Below are 12639 nucleotides of genomic sequence, written 5' to 3' on the forward strand. Positions count from 1 at the left end.
ATGACGAGATGGCCGAGTTGGTCTAAGGCGCCAGATTAAGGTTCTGGTCCGAAAGGGCGTGGGTTCAAATCCCACTCTCGTCAAATAATTTTGTTTTTCCTTTGATTTTTTAATTTCGTGAAACATATTTTTTTTCTGTTACGACTTTTTCCCTTCCTGTTAAAAATCTCCAGGAATGCTCTTCTCAGTCTCAGGCGCCCCACTCTCGTCAAATAATTTTGTTTTTTCTTTGATTTTTTAATTTCGTGAAACACATTTTTTTTCTGTTACGACTTTTTCCCTTGTTAAAAATCTCCAGGAGTGCTCTTCTCATTCTCAGGCGCCCCACTAGTCAAATAATTTTGTTTTTCCTTTGATTTTTTAATTTCATGAAACAATTTTGTTTCTGTTACGACTTTTTCCCTTCTTGTTAAAAATCTCCAGGAATGCTCTTCTCAGTCTCAGGCGCCCCACTCTCGTCAAATAATTTTGTTTTTCCTTTGAATTTTTAATTTCATGAAACAATTTTGTTTCTGTTATGACTTTTTCCCTTCTTGTTTAAAATCTCCAGGAATGCTTTTCTGCTACGACTTTTATTTGGGTCAATCGAGGCCTCTCGTTTTCTCATCAAGCTGTGTGTGTTTGATTTTAATTTTCTGCAATAATCTTGCTTCTTGCCATCCAAACTCCGAAAAGTTCTCAAACATGGATGGCGGACAAAAGCATTTCACTGCAAAAATTAGTGTTCTTTTCCTTGCAGATAGGAATCATTTGAAGCTGGGTTTCTGCTGCACCGATGAAAGTTTAATTTACTTGGTTAAATTAGAGTAGTGTACTTAACCTTTTGAAATCCTCTCATCTTCCCTAACTCATTAATACTAGTAGCTGGGCACAAGTGGCACACACGTGCAAAACCTTGACTGCACAACTTGCTACAATTTCCTAGTGGGCTATTTGGAAATATAAAAGATTCCCTTATGTGCTTAGTTATGAAATTAATTATCGTTCAAACTATAATTAATTTCCTTCTAGCTCAAGGGCATGTGGTTTTCTAGATATCAAGGCCTATCTTCAAAGCAGGAAGTAATTAATAATCACTTCCATAACGGAGACGGACGAATTTGCACACAATACAGCATAAAGGAATACTCCAAAGATTTATTTATCTCTAACAAAATTCAAATTGCAAACTCTGATTTAATAATCACCAAAACAGCAAGCTCTTTTCTCATCTGATTTTTGTAGAGATTTTCTCTAGTTATGAGATTATTGTATTCCTTCAAATTGAAGAATTTCCTTTTTCATCTGCCACCACGTCAAGTGACTCATATTTATACCTGTTTGATCTCAATTATTAGTCCAGATCAATTCTTAACTTCTTATTAACCCTAACTGCTTCCTTTTTTTCTCTTCATCCCGACACAAGGCTATAGGCAGCATGCATCCACCTCCTTTCTCCCACGACTCTTCTCTCTTCTCGAATCATAACCTCTTCCTTCTTAGACTTTGGTTCAACAATTATCAGACATCTAAGCACCAACCCTTGCTTGCTCAGGCTGGTGCCAATGGGGGGCGGTACCGCCCCCCTGTCGGCCCAGCTCAGGCGGGAGTGAGGAGAGAGGCGGGCGGGAGAGAGAGAAGGCGGGAGTAATCCTGTCGGACGGGAGCGGGCGCTATCGCCTTGCTCTCGCCCGCGTTGGCAGGCGGGAGGCGGGCGGGAGCGAGGCGGCGCGCTGACGTCGGGCGAGAGGGATGGGGCGGGAGTGACGTGGCGCGTTTCTATTAGTCCCCGTGGAGGTTGAAATAATTAAATTTGAAAAAGAAAAGCTGACGTGAAGAAGAGAGAAGTGAGAGCTGGCACTATAGCCTGTGCATTGGAGGGGTAAGATGAGAATGGGGTGAGAGCTGACGTAGCGGGGAGATATCTCCCCCCACCACTGGACTCAGCCTCAGTCTGGTAGAGTAACTAACTGTTTGCCCAGATCTGACGGTAGCGCTGCTATCGGAGCATCTGTCGACACCACTCGACGCCTGACAACCTTGTTGCTTGTGCTACCCATAGGCGGCCTCCTATAACGATGGGGTAGTGCCCTTCTTTGACAACAGTCTTGTGACCGTCCCTCAAGATTCCTAACACACCGGTCCCTCAATCTCTAGTATAATTTTTATTAACTTAAGGATATCAAGTAAATTTCTTTTTTCAAGAGTCTATTGGTTTTTATTTTTCATATTGGAATTTCTAGATTTCTAATTTTTTAGTGTTTCCCGTTTGTATACAGATGTCTACGGAATTAACGGTTTAGAGATCAAAGTGCAGTAAATCTACAGAATATGTTATATGTGTTATTTATGTTAGTAGGGATTGGAGAGGATTGGGGTGGATTAATCCCAGTTCCTTTAAATCCCGTTGAGAGGGGATTTACTTTGCTGAATGGTTTTGACGAGAGACTAGTACGAGACAAGAGGGACCAAAAGAGACGAGGGACCAAATACCAAAGACAGCTTCTCTTCATTTTTTTCCTGAACTCATCACTTCGCTCGTGCGGCGCAACCGATAGAGAAGAAGGCGGTGGTGCTCCTGGCCCGCAGGGGGCGAAGGCCGAAGGGGGGGTCGACTGCTCCCCTTGAATCTGCGGCGGCGAGGTATCGGCGGCTCCTCTTGAGCACGCGGCGGCCGGGGATCGAGGTCTCCTGTCGCCGTCCGAGCAGGCTACGACGGCGGTAGCTCACCGACGACCGTATCGCTGGATCCAATGAAGCCTTCAGCCTCTCGGCAAGGTTGGGGCTCAACTGCCCATCTCCCCCCTGACATCCTTGACCTTGATCTGTTCACCCCTTCGACAAGGACTGCGATGCTGCGCAGATTGTGCATTTTGCTTTGTGTGTGGCCATTGAATCTTTGTTAACCTTGCTGCTTCGCCTCAATTTTGGGGTTCCTCGGATGCTCGGTAACTGTTTCGCTTCTTTTATAAGGAGATGATATTGTGGCCCTCCATATGATATATTTTGTTCATTTCTTGATCTCCATAGCTTACTGCAGTCCAATGAAAATCCTAGCCATGGAGATCGTGCGGGCACCTAGGAAATTTTTACATTCCTAACAGGATCTGTTTCCTAAGTCGTAAGTTGCCATTATACTAACTTTTTCATGACTGTGGCTAAGAATTTGTTAGCTATACTGCTTTTTATGTAGACGTGCTCTGAGATCATGTTTAGATATTACGCGAAATAGAGTTTGGTAGCAGAAACTAGCAGATCTTTTTGTCAGTGGTTACGTTTTGTTTCTATGTTTCATGCATATACCAGGGATCCTAACATTTTAGCTAGACCATTGGTTATCGGCACCTTTTGGCAAACAGTTTAGATTGGGTGGCTGCATATATCAAGTTACTAGCTGGCAATTGGCCCAGTATTTGAAATTTCATCCTATTAGAACATTCTTCTATTGAGTTGCTTTGCATTTTTAGTGGGCATGATCTACAACAATTCCTTTACCCTACTTAGGTAAGAAGCCAATATCTTAACAATATGTCCCTTAAAGAAACTTTCTACGCTTGCTCTTATCATTCGGAATAGGGATCCATCATGATCTCTAGATGGAAATGCATAAATGTCATCCAGATGAGGAAATGATCGTAGTCTTCAGCCTCTATTTACTGCCTAACTGGTGAAGCAAATGTTGATCACTGCAGTATTTTTGGAGGGGATAAAAGTTGCTTAGGACCTCCCTGCTTCTATGTAGATATAGGGAATACATTGCTAACTTCCCTGCTTCTAACAGTAGAATAAAACTGCACATAGAGATGGACATTAGCAGACCTGAGAAGAGCTAAAATAACAAGTATTTGCTATCAAAATGCCTTGATTTGTCCTTGACGAAGTTCAGTGATCTAAGGTTGGATGGGTCTAATATCTTTACTAATGAGAGAGTGTCCAAATTTAGTGCATAATAAATGCTGGGGAGAGAGATGGCAAAGCATATTGGTTCCATATTGTGCCTTTCGTGCCATGCTTGTTCCTTTCTTGGTTTAGAACTTGTGAATTTGATATGTGCACCTCTTATTATTTCCACCTGTAAGGTGAATTGATTTTGATACCTCACTTAATGTTTATCAGAATACCTCAGTAATGTTTTCCTCTATGGATGAACATGTTTTTCTCTCATCTTACTGCAGTTCATAGTCTAACATCTGCAGTATTCAATATCCATTGTCTAGAGGAAGGGAGTGTTAAGTTTAAGTCTCACTATTTCATCAAACTGGCGCATCCATATTGGTTTCAATGATTGTTAGAACTTGCTGGTACTGATTTGACTCTGTTCTAGTGTTCTACATGTAGTCAGTCATTTATGCAATTTCAAATAGCATCACCAAACATCTGAACCCATTCTCTTTTCACCTAATATGTTAATTGATCAAGAGGGAAGATATTATTACTTTCATGTTATGTACTAAAGGGTATACTTTTATTCCAGTACAGTTTTGCACCAGCAAATTTCCATACCTTGCTGTTTTTATTGCATGCTAATTAAACTTTTACCTTGGACAGAGTCGTAGATTGAATCTTAGCCATGGACTGCAACAATGATGATCTTGATAAGCAAAATGGAGGAACAGAAGCTCAAGTATACGTTCCTCAGGATGCCCAAGGGATTGTCCTTGCTTTTCTACCTGGTAGGGTTGTTGTCAAGCTTCGCAGTGTGTGCACGTTCTGGCGAGACTGCATTGAAGAACCTAGTTTTGTGAACAGTCACCTAAACAATGCTTGCCGCTTACACCAGTCCATCGCTTGTTTCACCTCGCTTGATCATGGGCTAGTCCACATGTACAGATTTGATCCTGCCACAATGAATTTCAGAAGCGTGGAACTTGTGTTCTCAAATAGGTTTCACATGTCAGGCCCCTGCAATGGCTTGGTATGTGCGTATGATATAAAAGGCGATGCTGAGGTCTTGAATCCCACAACAAGGAAGCACTTGAGGCTGCCAGATTCAGTACTCAAGTCACGGTCTCTTTACTCTGAATATTTTGTTGGATTTGTGCACTCCACAAAAGAGTACAAGGTGGTCTCTGTCCGTCACTGTGTGCGGTTCTTGGCATTTGAAATATGCACTGTTGGTGCGCTGTCATGGAGAACAATACGTGAATCTGCAGAGCTTCTGAAGGCAACGAAGGCAGTCATTGTTAATGGTAGCATGTACTGGCTACTTCTTCACAAGGCATCCTCCAGTTTGTCTCGAGAAATCCTGATGCTCAACCTGACAGATGAAACATTCACAAAAATTGACATCCCCGATGCTGTAAAAAAACATGATATGGAATTATTTGAGGGGGAAGGAAAGCTTCTTTTGTTGTCAAATCACTATGATAGATCATCTAAAAATACAGTTTCAGATATTTGGGTGGTGGACTTGACTCATCAAGACTGGATCCACTTGCATACAGTTGCTCCTCGGATGCCTGTGGGCATGAACCCATTTTTCCAGCTCGAGTCGAAGATCCTCTTTGGCAACCAAAAGAGACTCATCTGTGCAGATCTTCAAGATTGTACAGTTTCGTACATCGACATGCCTTCTGGTGAGACTTTGATATCTTGCGGCATGTTTGTGGAGAGTTTTGCACCTGCTGTGACAGGCTTGGTGAGCTCTACCGCGTCATCATATGGTAACAGTTCTGGTCTCAATGAACCATCCTCGGCAGACCCTGGACAATCTTTTCGAAATGCTGAATCATCCTTGATAGGCCGTGATCAATCTTCTGGTCTCACTGGATGGTCCTCAGCTGACTTTGAGTCGTCCTTTAAGAGAACAAAGAGAACAATGAACATGGTTTGGAAGATATTGAAACATAGAGCAAGCTAGGAGCACCCGGCTTGGTCTATCTCTGGACTGAACATCAGCCAATTCCTTTAGGCTCATCAAGTTGCCATCTTTTGTGTGTAAGGTGCGATGCAGTGTTTGCTCATTGGTATGGTACTGGTGGAAATAATAAACCATGGCAATGGGACAGAGTATAACAAAAAAAAAAAGAACTGAATAAACATCAAGCTAGGAGCGCCTGGCTTGGTCTATGGATTATGCTGTGGACTGTACATCAGCTCGTTCCTTTTGCCTCATACAAGTTGCCATCCTTTGTGTGGCTGTATTTGTTCACCACTGTGGTACTGGTGGAAGTAAGAAGCCATGGCAATGGGACAGAGTATACTAAAGGAACTGAATAAGCAGCAAGTGACATGGCTGCGACTGTAACCTATAAGTTGTGGGCAATAATGTTTACCCCTGCCTGTGGGGTTTGTACAGCTGAGAAATGTTGAGGTTATTGTTTTGCTCTGTACCTGTATGTATGCATTGAGTTTGTGAACAAAATGGATCAGTAAAAATTGTTGCTTATATTATCATGTATATATAGGCCAGACAAACTCAAGGCTCTATGAGCAGCTGGAACATAATTCTGTTCAGCAATGCCACCATTCTGCTCATACAGTGGGCAAGGACAGCGATGGCTGGAAGCCGAAGTACGGCCAGCAGCACTGGCCGGCGGCGCCACCGGCGCACCGTGCCCGGCAGATCTTCTCCAGCTGGAAACTCCTGACATCTATTTTAAACAGCTCGGCGTCCCTGACGCGGTAGCTCGCCATGAATGCCGGCTTCTCCTCACTGACCTCAAGGATCAAGCACCCGTTGGCCGTGCCCCGGACGCAGAACGGCCGGTGGTACGCTGCCGGCCACGGCAGCGGGATCGTCTTCTCCAGCTGCCACTGCGGCGAATCGGCTTCCTGCACGATCGTGTAGTAGTGGAGATCGGCCTTGCCGCCGGGGTGGTGGAAGTCGTGCGCGAACACGCCGACCTTCCCATCCGGGGCCTCCACGACGGCGACGTGCTCCTCCCAGTAGCCGACCGGCGAGGGGATGACGGAGAGGGCGAGCTCCATGGTGTGCGTGTCGAGCACGAGCCACCTGTTGGTGAGGCAGTCCACCCAGTAGAAGCGGCCGTGCGCGTAGTGCCGCCGGTTCCAGACGGTGTTCATCGGGCAGCTGAACGGCGACCGGTGCCGGCGCCAGATGAAGCAGTCCGGCGACGGGAGCGCGCGCCAGCGCCCGTCGCGCGACGAGAAGGCGAAGGCGGCGACCTTCCGCTGGCACCGGGCCGTCCAGAACACGGTGAACGGCGGCCGCTCCGCGTCCGGCTCGCAGGGCTCGGCGGGGCCGAGGAAGGGCTCGCACGCGCGCCGGCCGCCGAAGACGTTGAGCACGCCGTCGACGGTATCGGCGAGATCCTCCGGTATGGGCGGGAGCAGGACGTAGCGGCGGGACAGCGGGTCGCAGACGGCGAGCTCGGTGAAGACAGTGCCCCGCTCGGTCCCGGTCGCGACGCGGTCCAGGAGGAAGCGGCCGTCGCGGTAGTCCCGGACCATCCACCCCTCGTCTCCAGCTCCGTCAGTAGCGGAGGGATCCGCCGGGAGGAACCCGAAGGAGAAGTCGGCAGCGCCGGCGAGAGCGCGGGCTGCCTCCGCCGCCGGGTGCGGCGGCTCCGCGGGGTGGAAGCCCGTGCCGTCGCCGCCCGCGCCGTCGCGGCTGAGGGAGAAGGTGAAGACACCGAGTAGCGCGCCGGGGTCCCTGTGCAGCGCGCGGTGGCGGCGGAGGAAGCGCGGGGAGGAGACGAGCGCGCGGAATCCGCCGCTGGCGGCGGCGGCGCGCGCCAGCGCGGAGCGGGAGGGCAGGCGGAGCAGGATCTCGCCCGCGATCTCGTCGGGGATCTCGCGGCCCGGCTCCTCGCCTTTCCCGCCGCCTCCCGCCTCGCCGCCGGCGTCGGCCATGGGCGCTCTGCTGAGTTGAGCTGCTGCTGCTCGAGTGCGTGGCGGTGTGTGTGGGGCGCCTTGCAGCTCTGACCTCTGAGCCGTGGCGTGGCCCGCGCAATAATTTATGCAAGCGAGGTGGTGGCCCTGCGGGCCTGCGTCGCCAAGTCGTGGCATCGCGCTAGTAGGTTACAACGTGTCCACTCACTAGTCCACTCATCACCAGTGGTACCCAAGAAAAAGAAACCTCTCGCAGTGTTGCCTGCATCCACCCACATCCATGCCACGCCAACGACCCTCAGCCGCCACCTCATGCTCAACCTCCATGGTGCCAACGACTCTAGCCGCAGCTCATCCAGGTTGGCTCCATGTCCTCGTGCTCAGACATCGACGGATCGACCCCATGCCATTGCCGTGAGTGGCAGATTAGCAGAATAAACTTCTTCCTCGAAGATGGAACCGGAAATAGTACTTGCTCCGCTCCCTATTTTTACGCACTAGCATCCCTATTTTTTTTCCCTGATGTCAGCTTTGATATTTTCCTATTGGGTTTAATTTGTTGTTGATGAGCAATGCAAGTTGTTGTGCTCACTGGCGCCAGTCTCAATTGAAGACAAAAGATGAAAGCGAGGAGCTCTAGATTCGAAAGGAGCATCTGCGGTGCAGCACGACTTCACTAGAATTCTGTGCAAACTAGCTAGCATGTGCGTGTTTGATGAGCTGGAAAATTAGCATGGATTAATTCAAAAAAAAAATTAGCATGGCTAGTGTGTGTCTGCTTGGAATGGTGAGGTCGATCGGTCTATCTTGTTGTGGATCGGAGCTCCTTCGTTGTTACTCCAGAAGATGACAGGAGCCGGCCGGCCGCTACGACCTCCGTCCTAGATTTGTGATGTTTTATTTGGATAAACTATTAGTTTGCAAAATGAGCTAACCTGATTGGACTAAACATATTATATTTAACAAAAAGAGGAGGTACAGATTATGATAGCGAGGTTTGTGGTTTTTTACACGAGGCAAATTCGGTGTGCAGTTGCTCTCCGTCCACTTGACATTGGCTTCGTCGTACATGTTCCTTGTCCTGAGCCAGTAGTTACCGTATACTCCCTCCATCCGATAATAAGTGTATTTGTAAAATTCAAAATTTATTTTAAAATAAGAGCACATCTAGAAATGGGATCACCTAACTTAAGTTTAAGTTAGTTGTTTTTTTCTACTTTCTATCCTCCCAAAGTGCAATGATTACATCTTTATAGAGGTATATATATGTAATTTCTCACTAACATTGATCTCTTCACCTAAACTCTAAAAGTAGGATGGACTAACATTGATCTCTTCACCTAAACTCTAAAAGTAGGATGGAGGGAGTACTCTGTCAATTCGAGCAATAAAAATAACTTCTATCGTCAGCAGCAGCTAGGGCAACCAATATATTTGGTCAAGTAGTTCTTAGCGGTAGGCTCCATTCATACTAAGTTGCAAAATAAGTAGTGGTGAAGTGACACGAAGAAAGAGAAGGATGGAGTGAGATAAATTAATATTTTAATTTTTATAGGCAGCCTATAAATTTTACTATAAATTTTACAAATTTTATGCGTACCTTTGCTATGGACCACACACATAAAAGTTGAGATAGATTGATTGCAATATTTTAGTCCATGTAGATTGGACTAGAGATGATTTCATCTTCCTCGAGAAGCATGCCACCAACCTCATCATTCGATTGCTCTGCTTTCTCGCCGCCCTGTGCCACCGTCCTTCTCCATCTCGGACGGTGGGACACACCGGATCCGCTACCGCCGATCTAATCTGATTACCACATCCCGCCTCTTTTCTAGTCAATTCTGTACCGTCCTCCTCCAGCGTCTCCGGTGGCCGGAGCCGCTGCCGCCACCATCTGCTGTTCTGTGACGCCCTGAAAATTTACCAAATCAAATCACGCGTTAGAGTGTTTTGATTAAAAACCACTCGTCGTCAAAACCCTAGCCAAAACCCCTGCTGACCGACACTAAACCCTGTCGCTGTCCCATCCCGCGCCGCTCGGAGGTCTGCCGCTCGCGCGCGGTCACCGCCGCGATTAGCGCCGGCGCAAGTCCTTTCTCGCGCAGTGCGCGAGTCCCGCGCGCGCGTGGCCGACCGGCCACGGTTGCCGCCGCGACCGTCGCCGACACGCTTCTCTCTCTCTCTTTTTCCTTTTCTCCCTCTCCCATTTTTTTTTCTTTTCCAATCCCTCTCTTTCTCTTTTTCCTTTCCTCCTTTTCCTTTCTCCCTTCCTTTTCCTCTCCTTCCTTCTCTCTTTCTTTCCTGGCTTCCTCTGCCGCGTGCCCGGACGCCGCCTCACCCCGGCCACGCCACGACGCGCGCAGTGCCCGCGCCCCGCTCTGGCCCGCGCCTCGACGCGCCGCGCGCGCACGCGCTCGCGCCCGACCCCGCAACGCCGCGCCGCCCGCCACTGCTGCGCCCCGCGACGCCCGCCGCTGCCACGCCCACCCCGACGCGCCGCCCGCTGCTGCCGCACACCGCCGCCGTCCTGCACTCGCACCGCACGCCGTGTCACGACGCGGGCAAACGGACGAACGCCATTAAGGCGCCCCGCACCGCTCGCCGGCCTCCATTGCCGCACCCCGGCCACCACCGCCTCGGCCGCCTATAAATAGGGCCGAGGGGTACCCCGGCATCCCCACGATCGCCGCAGCACGGCTAGCCCCTCACCCCTCTGTCCCTAGCGCCGCCGCCACTCACACCACCACCGGCCGCCACCCCTCACCGCGGTCCCGCCCCCTCGCTGCGTCCCGAGCCAAGGTAAGGCTGGGGATGGAATCCCCGTGCCCCCCTCTCTCTTTCCCCCCACCCCGGGACCGCCGCCGTGCCCCGGCCGGCCGGATTGGGCCGCCGCCGGCGCCCTGCCCCCCCTCCTCTGTTTTGCACGGGGGAGAGGAAGGAGAAGGGCATTTTGCCCATAGCCCCCCCCCCCCTTTTTCCTGCATTCCCCAAAAGGACACCCCCCCCTCTCCTTTAATCACTTCTCTTGCTAAAGGGACCTCGCTCTTTTTAATATTTCAAACCAAGCCCTTCATTACGTAAACCCAATTATACTCGACACCCTTTAGCGTACCCTGAATATTTATAGGGCTCGCAAATAAGCCCCTACCCTCTTTAGATAATTATAAATAGGCCCCTGGACCCCCGTTTAAGCCCCAAAACCCTCTTTAGCGCATCATTTTATGCGCGAAACGACCTCCGATCGACCCGAAACTTTACCACGCCCTTTCTAGTATAGTTCCAACCGTGCCATTACGAAACCACCCAAAAATATTAACCCTATCTCCGTAACTAAATTATTTCTGATCCAAGCTCGACGATAAAAACTTTTAGTTCTTTCGCTTGATTGTATGCCTGTTTGTTTGCGTCGTAGGACACGGAGTGAACGAAGAAGTTCCCGACTGCGACCAAGCAACAGAGGACCAGTTCTGTGACCCCGAACCCGAAGGGCAGTGCTTCGATCAGGACCTCCCGCAAAGACTTGACGATGGCAAGTTCAATTCCGCCCTTTGTTGCATGTTTCCGTCCCAATTTTATAAACTTAATCCAGTGGCCTGTTCTATAAAATTGCATGGTTTTGTGTGCTGAAAACGTGGTAGGATAGCCACCCTTACTTATGATAACCATACCTTGAACACCTGGTTTTGCAAAGAAAGTATGTGTGTGCGTGTAGGGATAAAATGTGGTTTTGAAAGACGAGTCAGACGGGATGGATGGCATTTCTGTGTGAAATGCCGTTGGTGTGCTCGTACCTGTGTGGTTGAGCGTGAAAGGGAGATATCCATCTCGTCACCCCTAAGGACCGAGTTGATGTGTCGTCTCACCTAACTTCCTGTCGTGCAAACCACTTGACCGTTGTATGGGCAACGGCTTAGCCTAACCCCACTAGTTAGTCTGACAGCCATCAGGAGAGCTGGGAGCAACAGGTGACCGAGGAGACGGGATAAGCTCTGGGTGACTTATGCCCTGGTTAAACCTCGGTGTTAAGTCGAATGACCCCTTGATAGATCCCGTGGTGGCTAGCCAGATCTAGCTAAGGTGGGTAAGGGCTTTGATGGGATCTACACCGGCACTAAGGTGTTCGTGCTGTGGTACCCCACCTGTGGGTAAAGTTGCACACCTCTGCAGAGTTAAAATCTATTCGAATAGCCGTGCCCACGGTATTGGGCAAGTTACGGTGTGGTCACATAACTAGTGTTTCATCTCCGGAACGGTTGGGTTGGTGTGAGTTGTCTGGAAAGTATCCGACAGTTGAGTCGTGTGAGCTACGACGGACGGGGAGTCCGGTAGCGGTTTAAAACTGGGATCCTGAGTGGATCAATAGCACGTACTCTTTGGGCACTTGAAAACTTGTTTTGAGAACGTTTTAAATGAACTGTTGCATAAGACCGAGTTTTTCAGCAAATAAACCATAACCTTATCCTTGGTTTATCCTGTGCATTTAATTCTGTTATAACCCCTCCGCGGGTGTGATTGGACTTGCTGAGTACGTTCGTACTCACCCCGTTCTTACTTTTACAGTGGAAGATCCCGACTACATCCCCGAAGACGTCGAGTAGGGTTCCGTCCTGCACCTAGTCTTGCCTGTGGGTGAGGTCACCGTTGGAGCTCCGCATGGCGCAAGACTCTGATGATCCCCTTTTCGTAGTTAGTGTAGTAGTATGGGTTTTTGTTGTAATCCTCGCGATAGTGGCGCTTCACTGCCCATTACCGCGAAGAGTTGTACGGTGATGTACCATCTGATGTAATAAAAGTGTTATCAGCCTCCTGGGACTGATAAAGTAACACTTTTAAGTCTTCCCTGATGGGGGGGACGCTTCAGGT

At 48.9% G+C, this 12639-nt stretch overlaps 2 protein-coding genes and 1 non-coding gene across 6 annotated transcripts; 2 read left to right on the top strand and 1 right to left on the bottom strand.

Moving 5' to 3' along the window:
* Positions 1–2: 2 nt before the first annotated feature.
* Positions 3–83, top strand: TRNAL-AAG. Its single transcript has one exon. It is a non-coding gene; the product is annotated as a tRNA-Leu (tRNA).
* Positions 84–2444: 2361 nt separating this feature from the next.
* On the top strand, positions 2445–6367 carry LOC112882053 (F-box/kelch-repeat protein At2g43445-like). 4 transcript variants are annotated; one of them, XM_025947037.1, is made up of 3 exons: positions 2445–2757; positions 4155–4280; positions 4528–6367. In XM_025947037.1, the coding sequence occupies exon 3, from the start codon at positions 4550–4552 to the stop codon at positions 5837–5839; it is 1290 nt and encodes a 429-aa protein (XP_025802822.1). In that variant the 5' UTR covers positions 2445–2757; positions 4155–4280; positions 4528–4549; the 3' UTR covers positions 5840–6367. The 4 variants fall into 4 exon arrangements, with proteins under 4 accessions (XP_025802822.1, XP_025802815.1, XP_025802830.1 ...); XM_025947053.1 differs by lacking the exons at positions 2445–2757; positions 4155–4280 and adding exons at positions 2775–2927; positions 3020–3100; XM_025947030.1 differs by lacking the exon at positions 4155–4280 and having other exon boundaries at positions 2446–2757.
* On the bottom strand, positions 6346–8057 carry LOC112882046. The gene has a single exon (XM_025947019.1). The coding sequence runs from the start codon at positions 7948–7950 to the stop codon at positions 6454–6456; it is 1497 nt and encodes a 498-aa protein (XP_025802804.1). The 5' UTR covers positions 7951–8057; the 3' UTR covers positions 6346–6453.
* Between the last annotated feature and the right edge of the window lie 4582 nt (positions 8058–12639).

The sequence above is a fragment of the Panicum hallii genome, chromosome 1 (genome assembly GCF_002211085.1).
Source record: "Panicum hallii strain FIL2 chromosome 1, PHallii_v3.1, whole genome shotgun sequence".
Lineage (NCBI taxonomy): Eukaryota > Viridiplantae > Streptophyta > Magnoliopsida > Poales > Poaceae > Panicum > Panicum hallii.